This window comes from Xenia sp. Carnegie-2017, unplaced genomic scaffold (genome assembly GCF_021976095.1).
Source record: "Xenia sp. Carnegie-2017 unplaced genomic scaffold, XeniaSp_v1 HiC_scaffold_19, whole genome shotgun sequence".
Classification (NCBI taxonomy): Eukaryota; Metazoa; Cnidaria; class Anthozoa; order Malacalcyonacea; family Xeniidae; genus Xenia; species Xenia sp. Carnegie-2017.
Window position 1 is genome coordinate 5,544,056 of NW_025813481.1, and position 15,544 is coordinate 5,559,599.

The window sequence follows — 15,544 nt, forward strand, 5'->3', positions numbered from 1 at the left end:
TTTGTTTCGAACTGTCATATGTGACAATTATATCAACACCATATGTGAAACCAGTCCAACGCCAGCAGTACAGAATCAACAAAGCAAATTTCAAGGCCAATTCTATGAAAAATTCGTGCATGATATTTCAAACTACACAATATGTTGCGGTGTGTTAATGGGGATATGTACGTACATTTAGGCATCTCGGTAACAGCAGCAATGTGATTGAATTTAGACTGAGCGAAGAAATGTTTAAGTTTTAGATTCAGCATATTGTACTCTAGGGGGCTGTTTATATGGAGCCGGGCTGACCCTCTTAGAGAGTTAGCCCGGCAAGCGAATGAATTTTAATGTGTTTATATGACGTTCATCTCGCTTGCCGAGACGTTTTGCAGTCGAAATCAAGACTTGTTCATTTTTATTTATTTGGAATATTTTCACAGGATAGTCACGTCAGATATTTGTAAAATATAAAATCCGTTATCAATGTGAGTTCTGCTAAACAAAAATAAAATTTCTGACAAAATAATTAAATATACAAGTGTTATAAGAAAATTTAAAGAAATGTAGAACTCATTATAGCTCTCATATAATATAGGAGCTTCTACTATATTCCAGTGGAATTTTTGGAAGTTGCAGTTGATATTCACTGTTTATGCTTTCCACATTGTGATCACGTTTTACAAAATAGGTTGCAAAATTCAAACATACATTTCCATCCATATTTCTTCATTACAAATCTGCACGCCTTTATTTTATTGACAGACATAGGTTTCTTTATATTTACATCATCTTGAGTAGTATTAAATGCAATAATATTTATAGCACGATCATGAAAAGATGAAAGTTTCTCCTTTCTAGACTTATTGATATTCAAATACAAAATGACACAGTATGTTAAAAATGGGATTATCATCCTTTTGTAAATCGCTTTTGTTGCTGACAAGTTGAGAAAAGGTCTAATTCTTTTTAATAATTTCAACCTCCCACAGGCTTTTTTATACATTTTATCAAAATTTGAGTTTAAATTTGAAGAGTAATCGATATCAATGCCTAGATACTGATAACTTATTATGGATTGAATGATCTTGTTTTCATATGTAACATTCAAAGTTTTTGATGTGCTGGCAAGATTCTTTGCAGTACCAAAAGCATCGATTTGGTTTTCCCAGATTGATATTAAGTATTAATTCATTCTCAGTACACCATTTCAAGATGCGATTCATATCAGATGACAACCGAATTTCAATAGTGTAAGTGTCCATTCCAGCAACGTAGATTACAGTGTCATCAGTATACATGATGATTTGGAGTGAACAACCAATCGGGAAATCGTTGAAAAGATCATAAACACAGGGGACCAAGATCAAGATAAAGCATCTTCTAATTATAATCAGACAGATTATCAATCAAATGCTCCATTGTCTTTGTATCGCAGCGAAATTTCTTTCTTTGAACCATTCTCGTCTCTTTTTGTTCGCTTTTGTACATGCGTACTCTGCCAGAATCAGCTCAGCAAGCGGGCTAGCTCGGCAAGCGGGCTAGCTCGGCAGTTGAGTGTTTACATGAAAAATTTCATCCCGGCAGACGAGATCAGAGTGAGATCTCGCCATGCGGACCAGCCCGTGTCGCCATATAAACGCAAAGAGATTTTTAATATAATATCTATTACGTATAGGGAGATTTCGTTTGACGGACTATCTCGGTTAGCGAGCCAGCTAGGCTTCCATATAAACAGGCCCTGGGAGTTGAACTATATAAGATCTTAAGTGCGTAAAGTAAATACGAATTTCTAAAAAGTTGGAATATTAGTAAAAAAAACATAGCAAATTTCCATTTTTCGTGGGCCACACACCTCATGCAACACAATTGGCTTTTGTATCTCTGTGAAAAACTATTTTCAGATAAAGTAACACTTAAAATACGATGTAAAGTCTCAAATCTTTGCGTACGCTTGAAGCCATGAATAACCAAGAACTACATCACTGACTACGTGTCCAATAAGTAGAAACTAAAAGATTTCTTGCACTATCAACAAACAACAAATATTGATGATGGTTAAAATACCTGCACATTGCTCTCAATATCCTGCCACAACGAAATGCCAGAAAATCAAACATTTCTTCTGAGACATTTTCTCCAGGACCACAATCTATTCCCTGGAAGGCTAACAACATCTGCTTCCATTGTTGTTTATAAACACTCGATAACCATTCTAAATAAAGATTTAATAAAATGATGACATCATCACTATTTATACAGTATTTTTGTACATTCCTCTTACGAGGAGTCCTAGTCACCGAAAGTGCTTTTCACGTGAGCTCTTAAAAGTTATAAAAAACTATAATCTATGAAATAATAAATTACGCATAGCTACAGATAAATAATTATTAATATTCAAAATTTAAAAGACACTTGATTTTTACAATTTGCTCAGACGAATGTACTTCAGTCAAAAACTTGGGGAATTATGGGGAATTATTGAACTCATTATTGAAAAATAGTTGCGGGCATACATGTAGCACCCTAAAATGACAATGAGATGTAACTGGCATTTACACTCGCGTGTGAAGTTGATCGTGGTTACTTTCAGGAAACAGATGTGGTTTATTACATTCATAGCAAAAGTAATATCTCTAGTATAAGTAAGTTTACATTGATATGCCTTTATTAAAAGTGCATTACGTAAGTTTTTGTTTATTTGTATATCCAATTAGAACATCACAGTTCGTCAAATATACGTACAGGAATAATAAAATCACTTCTGATCTAGTGTTTTAGTAATGAAAATGAGACCTACGTATTTGATTAAAGTTGAAATCTATCAAAACCGTTATTAGTAAAGTGTCTATTATAAACGCGGTAATACCATTATACACCTGGAGGTATTATCTTATACTCATCAATACAATTACATACTTGAAGTATTATTTTATCTTTATCAATACAATCAAACACCTGAGGAATTATCTTATCCTCAGCAATACAATTACATACCTTGAGGTATTATCTTATCCTCATCAAGTTGCTTCACAGCTTTGATGTCACAAATCACATGATGAAGCTTGATCCTTTGAACACGCGAACATATTTAGCTCCTTGTTCAGTCTCTAGAAAACTGATATGGCGTTGTCTTGATTGAAAATAAGTATTTGCATCTTGAAGCAAGTCTTTCTTACTCCCTTGCCAACTAGTTTCAACTTTTAAAAACATCCACATCTTAGCAAGATTGTACACATCAACTTCTATTTGCATGACAAAAAGATTTGGAGATCCAATCACTTTCTCCATCAGATCAATACTGAAAAATGATTTGCACATCATATTCAATAGTAAAAGATTTTCATTTTAAAGTAGAAAAAATATATACCTCATATTCCTTAGTTGTTCAACAGAAGAGCTTGATGTTAACCTTCTTTCTAACCATTCCAGGCATTTGGATTCTACACAAGATTGACCATATTGTCTTCCAGCAGTGTAGAATCGACAAACTGACTCATTTGTCAAGTTTTCAGTCATAACATCTGCACAACTACTCAGTAAACCATCCTTGAAGACAAATGAAGAAAAACATGAGACATTGCATCACAAAATGCAAATATGTACAACATCACTAACATTTTACAACATCTATAACACTTACAGCATCCATAACATTTTACAACATGTAAAACATTGACAACATGCACAACATTTACAGCCTTCATAACATTTACAAAATCTATAACATTTACAGCATTCATAACATTTACAACATGTAAAACATTTACAACATGTACAACATTTACAGCCTTCATAACACTTACAACATCCATAACATTTACAGCATTCCTAACATTTACAACATGTAAAACATTAACAGCATGTACAACATTTACAACATGTACAACATTTACAGCCTTCATAACACTTACAACATCTATAACATTTACAGCATTCATAACATTTACAACGTAATGAACATTTACAACAGTACAACATTTACAGCGTTAATTCTTGTTTACATAGTAAAGCGTTTACAGCCTTCATTACATTTACAAATAAAAGACATTTTACAACATGCACAACGTTTACGGTATTCATAACATTTACGGTAAAACATTTAAAACATGCAACAACGTTTACAGTATTTCACATTTACCCAAGTAAAGACATTTACAGCATGCACAACGTTTACAGCATAACGTTCACAGCATCTGTAACGTTTACAACATCTATAAATTGCAGCGTTCACAACATTTACAACAGATTAAACATTTACTACATGCACATATCCCCATTTATAGCAATAATAAAATTTACAACATGTACAACTTTCAAGCCACTGAGTATTTATGAAGTAAAATTGTATGATGTGTTTTCTGATTGCATTGCACAAAACATTTGAAAAAACCTCTTTCATTTAATTTTGTTATTTTAAACACTTAATTTATTCAGGAGATACACAGCTCACCATTATGAAAATAACATTATTTTGACCTTGTGTTGCATAATAACACTTCAAAGACCAATACTTTTCACATTGTGATAATATCTTTATGACACTCTATCCACAAACAATGCCATTTTAAAACCCTAATTATGTCTTGTGATGTCACAGCAAGGTAATTTGCATAAAAAACAAAGATAAATATCTTTAAAAAGAAGTAAAATAAAATAATTCTATTGAAGAAACTATAGATGACTTTCCTTGTTTACATTTTGATGGTAGGAAAATTAATCAAAGGGAGGTTAGCCATTGTTGCAAGTGTCGTGTAAAAACACTCAAAGTCTCAAACCAATCTGCCTGTCAGCAAAACATTATCAAGTCAAGTAAAATTTGGTTTCATAAGCAATTTCATTTTCTTTTACAAATTGTTATAGCTCCAATGCCATGGTAATGTGAGTAAAGTTATCGTTCATGACAAGAAAAATTAATTTTTCTTGCAAAAGTTGCCAGAGATCAACACCAACTGAAACATACAAGAAACGGCCATAAGTTGTATAACATTAGAGGAGGAGATTTCTACTTCATCACAGTAAAAAGATCCAAATGCTGTGTGTAATGCTGATATCATTCAAATAAAAAAGAAAAGGATATTTTAGTTGAGTCAATACTCATTTCACTGATAAAATGGACATTAATAACAACCTTCTTCATTGATGTTCTCATCAGGTATTTCAAGTTTGATAATATTTTCATGAGATTCTTTCCAATCACCAGTAAACATACTCTTGAAATAGTTCGACTATGAATATATAGCAGAAGATTTTTCTCAGTAGTAGTACAATAGTACTCATAAGATTTTTACTTATTTGTATATATATATTACACTTGCAGCGCATGAGCAGTTTAAGCACTCTTGGATTGTGTAGAGAGTTTCATAATGAGACGTTCACCCCTTTTAGGCTATGCAAAGCTCACCTTTATAGGTTTGAGCACTCTGGTGACTCTACAAAACAATCCATACAATGTGTAACCGTACTTCCTGCATCCCAGTCAATGTTGTGCTTTGTGGGTCAGTGATGTTCAGCAATGTGATTAGTTTTGCCTTGTTTTTATAAGCTCATTTGTGTTCAGTAAGTCTTATGTTTAAGTTCCTGCCAGTTTCCCCAATATAGAATTGGTGGCAGTGAGACAGTTTATTTAAATAAACTGCACCTTGTCATCGTTGGTTGTTCTTGGTTGTTCTTTGTCCTTTATGTTCTTAGTACTTGTTGTAATGTTGTGATTGGTTTATGTCGTCATTATGTTGAAGATCTATTGATAAGGATACATTAAAGCTTTGAATTAAACAAGAAAACACATTGTACCCCAGACTGGAAAGTGTGTTGTGCACAATTTTGAGAAAACTAAGCTTTTGTGCACACATATTGGGAATCTTGGGTGTGCAGTGTACAAATTTTCCAGTTAGGATTATACCTTTAAATTGTGCATTTTTGACAATGCAACTTGCAAAATATGTTAACCATTATCCATACAAAGTGTTTTATCATTTGCACCATTTATGTACACCAACTATTTTAAGTTTAATTAAAACAATCAAATGTAGCAGAAATTGTGGCCAGAGATTTGCCAGGCAGAAAGCGAATTTTCAATATGAACATAATAGCCCAACATAATACTTTTAAAAAAGCCATCACAATAATCAAATAGAAAGGTTATTAATTCGTTTAGTCTTTAACTTAAGACATCTTCAGATAATTGAATTAATATATATACAGGTTTTAAATACAAGCATATAATATGGGGTGTTAAATTACATGTGAAGAGTAGGAAGTTTAGATGATGGAATAAGTGAGAATGGCAGTATATTAAAGAAGGTGAAGGATTGAGTTGCCTTGGGTTAAGAGAGGGTTTAAAGTTTGGATATAAGAAGGCTTTCATGAATCATAAGGTCATAATTGCCGGAGGAGGAGAGAATTGAGAAATCATTAAAATGGCAAGGTGAGATGTATTTCTTATATGAGAACTGCAGATGGTGGTGGACATAAGGAGAGGCTTCCTGTTAAGAGATTCCAGTGTTCTGATATTCTGGTGTGTAAATGGCCGTGGTTTGACCCATGCGATGCAGAGCAGCATCGACACTTAAATAGGTATACAACACCAGATCTCAGGAGCTTGGGAACCCTATCAAAAGGAAAGAAAGAGGAGAGCGCCTGAAGAGCGAAAACTGCGACGTTGATATGAGGAAAGCAGATTGCAGAGTAGAGTGATTTGAGTGCGAATCTGAAGACAGTGTAGGCCAGTGAAAGGGAGACAGAAGTACATGATTTTCTTAGGAGCAGTGTGAATAAGATCTTTGGGTTCAAATGTATTGTTGAGGCGGTGAACATGATTGTCAAATATGTATGAAGGGAAGTTGTTTAAGGTGAACAATTTTCTAACGACTTCTAGTTCAGTATGAAGGTGTTCATAGCTGGAGCAGAGGTTGAAAATTCTGTGAAGTAAAGAGGAGATCAAGGAGCGTTTGTATTGAGCTCTTTCTTTCCTTTTAAGGATAGGGTTCCCAAGCTCCTGAGATCTGGTGTTGTATACTCATTTAAGTGTCGATGCTGCTCTGCATCGTATGTGGGTCAAACCATGCCATTTACACACCAGAATATCAGAACACTTGGAATCTCTCCCTTAACAGGGAAGCCTTCCTTATGTCCACCACCATCTGCAGTTCTTTCTCATATGAAATACATCTCACCTTGCCGATTTAATGATTTCTCAATTCTCTCTTCCTCCTCCGACAATTATGACCTTATGATTCATGAAAGCCTTCTTATATCCAAACTTAAACCCTCTCTTAACACCCAAGGCAACTCAATCCCCCTTCACCTTCTTTAATATACCGCCATTCTCACTTATTCCATCATCTAAACTTCCTACTCCTCTCACATGTAATTTAACACCCCATATTATATGCTTGTATTTAAAACCTCGTGTATATATATTAATTCAATTAATCTGAATATGTCTTAAGTTAAAGACGAAACGTAATTAATAAATCCTTCTCTATTTGATTATTGTGATGGCTTTTTTAAAAGTATTATGTTGTAGCAGAAATTGTGAACAAATTTACAGGAAGTAATAAATGAGGCTGAGAAAATCCTGTTTTTGACAGAATTTGTCAAGGAGAAAGAATGAGAAAATTTCACATGGCACATATTCATAGAGATACATTAAGCAACAAGGGATTTCTAGTAGTGTGTTTGTAAGGATAAATTAATGAAGAAGAGATCCCTAATTGTTTGTTTGTAATGATTAATGAAGAAGAAATCTGTAGTTGTAATGATTGAATTAGCTACCTGACATAGATACAACTTGTGAAGTTTCCATTCAATATCTGAAATGAAAATAAATTTCGTGCATCAACATGCAATTTTCGTCACGTTTATTCAAAGTAGCACACAGATTTCCCACCTAAAGCGACTATTGTAACGTCACTTTCTTGGCCATTCACAAATAGCGTATGATATATGTAATCCGAAGTCGTCTTCTGTTTCTTTCTACAAAAGAACGGAATGGTTTAATGAGAAATAAAACAAAACAGGAGCTGTCAACACAATTAGATTAACGATGTACAACGATTAATTGTGATCGGAGCACTCCTCCATTAAATATTTTAATAAGAAATAAAGCAAGATACGGTGTAAAAACGCATTATTCAAGCGTAACAAATCTACTCACTTTTAGGCAATTCAATAACACTCTCTTTTACTTCCTTCTCATCCTGACTGTAGTCTCCATATTTTCGTTTTATAACAGGATAATTTCCCATTTTAACAGCGTTACATTTAAAGGGCGCACCAAGTTTGAAAATACATATCAATAAAATCCTCGTTCACCGTCAACTTCGTTTCTCACAAACGAAAACAAAGAAATTGTAAGTGTAATGCTCTGTTTATTTTGAACCTTGCAAGACCTTGTTGATGACAATGGCTTGAAAGTGAATCTGAGCGGAACTTTATGTAATAAAAATTTCGCGTCGTCTCGCATCGTGTAGTAAAAGGTAGCAGTCATTGCAAAAGGAAATGAACGATAAATGCCAAATTGGCCAAAAAATGAAGAAAATTAACTTATCTTTAATTCAAAATTATTTCACAATGAAAATTCATTAATTCAATTGGCAAATGATGGTAGTTACGATATAGTAAAACACAAAAATAATGCATTAATTTGAACGAATGCATTTTGGCTAAGTGATTCCTAAAGCTAATTTATTTTACAAGTTAATGAAAAAAGATAAAATCGAGGATGAACTGAAATGTGCAAAAATTTACATAAACCTGTGATCAAATCACCACGTTGCCTAAAAGGGAGGGTTTAATCTCATGTGACATCACACAAAGCGGAAACCACAACCAAACCAGTTCTCTCAGGCAAAAAATTGCTGTCTAGAAATTGTAAATAAGAATTTTTCTCTTGGAAACTTGACACAGAGATACTGTAATAGTTTTATTTACATTTGAAAAATTGTCTTGTTTTGATGTCGCGTTAATTTCACTCTATTTAATGGGGAATTCAACTTCAAACCGTCGTCGAATACACGATTCAAATGTCAAAAGCGACATGTCGGGCCAACCAAAGACTTTACACAAACATAGAGACCAAGAAACTGTCAGCAATTCGTTTCGGACTAACCCTAAACAACTGTCAGTCGAAGATCTTGATTATGAAACAGTTTTTTGCTCAAGAAGAAAAAACAGTAAACAGTCTTTGCAGACTGTAAATGATATGGCTGACTCCAACTTAAATCTGTACAGCGACAAAAATTCAATTTTATCAGGGAATTCTATTGTTGGATCTGAGACTCGACGATTCCAGCCTATTTTGAAAAGCAGTTTCTGGCGTTATCACAAAAGCCGAAGCAACTTTACATGGAAAATATGCGACGATTCTATTGGCAACTCACATAGACAGGAACACCTTAGTACATCAGAGGTTATGTCTTTGCAAACTGGCGAGGAATTGGATCTTATGACTGTGCATGAATTATACAACTGTCTTAATGATGGTACAGTGAATGCATACATTATGGACCCTTTTTACATCCTTCTGTTGGACATTAGAGAACGCTCTGTGTATGATGTGTCCCATATTATCACAGCTCAGCCATCTGATGTTATCTACACTGAACTGGTGTTACTTTTTAACTATGGTTACATTGGAGGACGGACAAGTCTTAAAGACTTTACTATGGTGGTAATATATGGCCAGGGATTATGTGATTTGGATGATGAATTATGCCCTGAGATGAAACTCTATCATGAACTTTCTGAATTCGGTATTAAACCAAGTATTCTTAAAGGTGGTTTTGAAGCATTCCATGATAAATATCCATTTTTGTGTTCAAGCATTCACATCACAGATGAAAACGAACGCAAGAAATACTTACAAACATATCCATCAGAAATAGTTGAAGGTAGACTATACCAAGGTCGAGGGGATCAAGCAACAAATCTAGAAATAGTTAAAATTTGAAAATTACACATTGTCAATGTTTGCACAGAGCACAAAATGCATTTCCAGAAGAGGTGACATACCTTCATATCAATGTTGAGGATTTGAAATCTTCAAGTTTAAAGGTGTATTTTCAAAGATCTTGTGACTTTATTACAAATGCATTGAACAGCGAAGGTTGCGTGTTGATTCATTGCAATCTTGGCATGAGTAGAAGTTCCACAATATCTCTGTGTTATTTGATGACAACTCGAAATGGAGTCTAAAGCAAGCTTATGATTTTATGAAATCAAAGCGGCAAGCAGTAAAACCAAACAGATCATTCTTACGACAATTGTGTGAGCTTGAAGAGGAAATTCTAGACAAGAAAGTGACAGATCCTGATGATATCTGGTTCTAAAACATAGTATAATTTTTCAAAACACAGTGCAAAGGATATATAATTGATATTTCTGATGCAGCACATGGATTTTATTGTTAAATATGTTAAAAAACTAGAATGTAATAATACAAAATTGCATAATCTAAGTGATACCAGTGAAATCTTGTGTATTAATACTGTTTATTTAACAAGCATCATATCTCATGTCATCCACTATAAACAGATGAACACTCATTTAAAATAATTTCTGACAATTTTTTATTATTGCATTTTATCCATATGTCAATATCTGTGTTTTGAATATTAATATGAAGAAGACAAGCATCTTTACCAAGTACTGAACCAGCTAATATTCCTTCAGAACCTACAAGAAAAACCAACTTGCATGGAAAAATTTTGTAACAAGAGACTAAAAAAGTGCTATCTACCTTTAATCTCCACCAAAAAGAAGTTCAAGTGCTCTTTTACAAAATTTATTATCTCTTCAAATGTCATCTTTGATTTCATTTTAAATGCTTGAGCATCGTTACCAGTGGTGGTCCAACACTGTCCAAACTCTTCAGTGCTCATTGATAGCGGTCGAAACAGGTATTGGACTGGTATTTTTTGTTCAAAGTTCAATACTTTAAAATTTTTCATCACAGAGTAACGTAATATACCTTTAATAGACATGCTTGCAGCTGGATATCGACAACTCATAGAAACTTCTTTCTCTATCTATAATAAAAAGTAAGGTTGATTAATAAAAGTTCTATGGTTGATCTAATAAACGCTTCTATCAAATAACCCCCACGTATTTAATAAACGCTGTGTCTTTAAAAAGACACTTTCAACACCCTATCACCAAAATATAAATACTCAGAGTGGGTTGTCAGTTGAACACAAAATTTAGTTCTATTTTAGTTTTACTTATTTCACGAAGTGATAAAAACGACATACACCTGAATCTCGCCCACCCGCCTAGAACAGTGTTGACAAATATGACAACTCTTACACTTTGCAATGAAGTTAACTCCTCAATAAAAATCTGATCAATAGAATTCATTGTAAGATTTGAAGGTGAATCAAGTTTCAATGAAACATCACATAATGGAATACGACTTTGGTTTTGATTGATGAAGATGATGACAATGATCAGTTCTGATTGGCTAAACACAGGATGTGTGGTAATCCTTATGTTACTGTCAATACATAAGTCTTTCTTAATCTTTGAATTCCATAAAGAAATATCAAAATCTGTGGTTGTGGATGACGAATCTTTGACGTCCACTTCATTATCATGAAGAATTGATTTCGGAGGATCTGGAAATTCTCTTTCTTTGCTTTTCTCAAAGTCATTTGTTGGAGTAGTGTCTACCAAAGCATCACTTTCCACAACTAAATAATCCAAGTTGGAGATCTTTGGATCTTTTAATACATCGAGTGACATGGATGATTTTTCCTGTCGATAAATATCTTCATGTGAGTCAGTTTTGACAAGATTTTGATTATTTACTTTGTTTTCTTCGTTTGATTTCTTTTCAATATTTGATGTTTCACCAAATGACAACAAGCTTTGAGAGACCAGTGTATCCCCGATATTGTCTTCTTCGTCGATAATTTTGGTCACGTCTTTTGATTTGTTTTTAATACCCGCAAATAAAGCAAAAGATGACTCATTGTGAAGGGTTTTGCCAGATATCGGCTGACTTTCGGAGATTTTCTTAAGTCATAAAGAAACATAGAAAAGTTATCATCAGGACATCAATGCAGAAACCTTACAGAAAAATATATAATGGTAACGTTTATATGAAGGCAGGCACGTGCCCTAAGGGATATTTAAGGTAAATTTTGACCATAAATATATGAAGCAGTACATATAAGGGAATTATGTATGAAAGTGTGGACAATAAATGACAATGTTCTCAGTAGAAATATGTAAAGGTTATTCCATGCAATTTCTTACCGTCGATTCAGTTTTTACTTTTGAATGTGATGATGGCACAAAATGGAAAGGTACTGATTGTGAATCAAATGTGGACTTATTTCCTTCATCTTTAATTCCTTTGTTTATTTTCTTCACTTTGTATCCATCTGGACCCCAGAGTGGTTGTGATGAGCTAACAGGAGGAGGAGGACGTAGAATTTCTTTCTTTAACATTGGTGAGATTTTCTTTTCTTTGGGCATTTTGACAAGAGTTAATTCTGTGTTTTCTGTTGGCCCATCATCTTCAGTATCAATGAAGGATAAAGGATAAGGCTGATAAAGTATTTTTTCCGTTTCTACAAACGATTGAGATACAGAACATGTCTATGTTAAATCATAATTTTTCAACAGTGTTCAATTTCAAATGTTTGACTTGACACCTTTTTTCCCCACTGAAATTTCTTTTTGTTGAGTAAAGTTTGATTGATATGGTCGAGCACCGGCACTCAATGAATTTGCAACGTAGTTATCAAGAAATGATAGCGATGGACATGGCTTAAAGATAAACATTATATTAACAACAGGGATGACAAAATACGTCAATTTTGTTCACTGCCTTATGTACCTTCATATCTCGCTTGAAGACTTCACCCATAAGTGACATATCAGAAGATAATATTTTGATTTCATGACATCTCTGAAAGACAAAAAAAAAAAAACGTAAAACGTCATTAAGATATCTCGTATTGAAAAACACAACAACAACAAAAATTAATCATCACAAATTGCAAGAACATATCAACATATACTTGTCGTAATTCTCCAGATATTGCAACGCCATAACGATCTATTATATGCTCAACTTCCTCCGTTAACGAACCCAAATGAGCGGACAATTTTGCAATTGCAGTAATCACCCAGCCTCGAGTGCTTTCGTCTTGAAAAAAAAAACCAGGAAAAATACTTTGATATCAAGAGGTAATTCATTCATTCACACGCTCACAAACTTTACATAAACACACCATCAAATTTTTCATCAATGACCAATGTTAGCTCCGATAATACAACGTCATATGGATAATCATTTGTTATCAATTCAGCGTACTCTCCAAGCACCTAAGATGTGAAATGTTATTAATTAGTAAAGAGATTGTTAAAACATCAAATCTTAATTAAATTCTACTACCCAGCAAGCTATTTGAACAAGACTGTCTGGAAGATTTTCATTTTTCAATAATTCCATACATATCTTTGCAATCTCTCTTTGCTCGTTCTGTTGACCTAAAAAAGGGCAATGCTCGATTCGCTTTATATGTGAAATAACATACTCGATGAGGGAAAGTATATTTTTTGTGTTTTAAGGTAGAATGTATACTTTCTGGTTGTATAATAACATAGATACCTTGAGCTATTCCACGAAATATATTGCTTAAAACAGCAGCAGAGATAGGACCGTTTACAGCATATATGACATCATTCATTGTCATTACATACCACATAATACTTGGTGAATATCTGGTCCCGGTTATGAAAAAAATTTTGCCTTCAAATGTCCTTTTCTAAACCTGTCATTGACCACGTCCCTAAGTATCCACAACTAAACTCACAATTTAAACAAAAGTGACGCGTGTCTTTTTAGTTGTCATAATGAGAAGGATACTTGTTGGCTAATCTTTCAACATTATTTGCAACTTCATTTTTTGTATATTCTTCAGCAGAAGATTTGATGTATTGCAGCAGTCTTTTGCAAACCACATAAATATTTTCCTCATTCGTTATTTTGTACAACAATTCCAGTATCTATAAACAACAATCTTCTCATTTTTCTCTCTCTCATTGAGAACAGGATTTTAAACATGCAGGCCCTCTTGTTGTGCTATGTTAGAAGAAAAAGTACATTTTCAATATGCAAGATAATTTTTACCTTCTTAGCAATGGTTTTATCATCCTCATCTAAGCTTTTTATTATGACTCTCTGAAGTTCTTCATCCCCAGCATAACTATTGTCCACTTCAAGAAGACATGTCATTGCTGTGATTCCTAAATTGTAGATTAAAAAAATGTTATACATTAATATATAATGCTAACCGCATTGAACAATACGATACACTTTTGACAACTTGCAATGCACAAAATAGGGCAAATAGCAAAAACTCTGATACACAAAGCAAGATATCTCAACCCTTTGAAACACACTTTAATTGTCTGTGTAACCTTTCATACTCCTAAGATTTTCAAACACACTGTAGTTCATTATGCAGATTAAATTAAAATAACGTGGTGTGCATACGAAACATTAAGTTATAATAAACAGTTCCATTACAAACGTTAATAAACCACAAACCCTAGTATTTCAACATCACGATTCTAGCGATACTTTGAGAAGAGTGATACAACTTTGGTAAAAGTAGAAAATAGTGAAGCAACTTTGGTAGAAAATAGTGAGGGCATAATTTGCATTCTACTTCCTTGCTTTGTTTTAGTTATGCCACTGTTGTATGAAAACAGATATGACTTGTTAGGGAGGGGAGGGGGGTTTAGCGGTAGGTTACAATGTTTCACAACTACAATATATTTTATCCGCAATTCCCACCATATATTTGCTAAACCCTGGCAATAAACTTAGGTTAGGATGCACAAAATGAATGTACTGCTCAATGAGGGGATGCAACAATAAAACTTACCTAAGCATTTTAAATTGCTACAATTTGATGTTAAAAAGTGTGTTGTCTTTTTTGCAGCAAGATCCAGTAAAGACTTTATAGGATAAATAGCAGTAACTGTTTTGATACATTCAAAGATCACAGCTAGAAAAAGGTGAAATATCAAGCTGAAAAATACACACAGTACTGCTACATTCTTAACAAGATCAAAAATTGCAAAAAAAGTCACTAAATGATACATACCACATGAAATATTGGAGTCAGTTTGTAATTTTTTCATTGTTTTTACCAAAGTGGAACGGATAGTTTCACTAGAGCTGAAAACAGACACTTTTTTAAACACAATTCTCTAAAAACTTTAATGCAACAGAGACTGCAGCAAACATTTTTTCTCATTGAAAGCTATAGAAAATATGACGACACCTATCATCTCTTCCTCCTCCCTGAGTGTTTACTAAGGCAAACAAAAAATTCTTTTTAAGTAAAAAACAAATACCTTTGACATTGTTGACATAACAATGAAAATATTTTCAGCAATCTTATTTGAATCCATGGAGCACAAACACCATGAAAGTTAAAATCATTTAGTTTGCCATCAAGAATTTGCAGTAGATGTTATGAAACACGCTCAGATATTTTTATAGTTGGATGCATTTATCTAAGGATAAAAACAAGTATTT

General features: G+C 33.5%; 4 protein-coding genes across 4 annotated transcripts in view; 2 read left to right on the forward strand and 2 right to left on the reverse strand.

Annotated features, from left to right (window-relative positions):
- LOC124438889 (germ cell-less protein-like 1) lies at positions 1-8,803 on the reverse strand. The gene is given in 10 exon segments (XM_046989096.1): positions 1-70; positions 2,050-2,197; positions 2,980-3,054; positions 3,057-3,283; positions 3,353-3,531; positions 4,932-5,029; positions 5,114-5,210; positions 7,759-7,796; positions 7,874-7,959; positions 8,137-8,803. Coding segments are annotated over 10 exon segments (1,086 nt in total). The 5' UTR covers positions 8,232-8,803; the 3' UTR covers positions 1-27.
- The window catches only part of LOC124438887 (A disintegrin and metalloproteinase with thrombospondin motifs 3-like), a 24,302-nt gene continuing 14,060 nt past the window's right edge, over positions 5,303-15,544 (forward strand). Inside the window, exon 1 of the mRNA XM_046989092.1 lies at positions 5,303-5,312. The gene's annotated coding sequence lies outside the window, so the exon portion shown is untranslated. The remainder of the gene's footprint in view (positions 5,313-15,544) is intronic.
- On the forward strand, positions 8,966-11,061 carry LOC124438888 (dual specificity protein phosphatase 16-like). Its single transcript, XM_046989094.1, is given in 3 exon segments — positions 8,966-9,968; positions 9,971-10,156; positions 10,159-11,061. Coding segments are annotated over 3 exon segments (1,344 nt in total). The 3' UTR covers positions 10,314-11,061.
- LOC124439343 (AP-4 complex subunit epsilon-1-like) overlaps positions 10,363-15,544 on the reverse strand; it is a 6,497-nt gene continuing 1,315 nt past the window's right edge. Inside the window, 16 exon segments of the mRNA XM_046989568.1 lie at positions 10,363-10,659; positions 10,724-11,012; positions 11,290-11,997; positions 12,241-12,557; positions 12,642-12,756; positions 12,827-12,898; positions 13,011-13,138; positions 13,224-13,317; positions 13,388-13,482; positions 13,604-13,716; positions 13,862-14,001; positions 14,126-14,241; positions 14,886-15,008; positions 15,108-15,181; positions 15,361-15,473; positions 15,475-15,522. Of these exon segments, the coding sequence (XP_046845524.1) occupies positions 10,502-10,659; positions 10,724-11,012; positions 11,290-11,997; positions 12,241-12,557; positions 12,642-12,756; positions 12,827-12,898; positions 13,011-13,138; positions 13,224-13,317; positions 13,388-13,482; positions 13,604-13,716; positions 13,862-14,001; positions 14,126-14,241; positions 14,886-15,008; positions 15,108-15,181; positions 15,361-15,473; positions 15,475-15,522 (2,703 nt within the window). The 3' untranslated portion in view covers positions 10,363-10,501.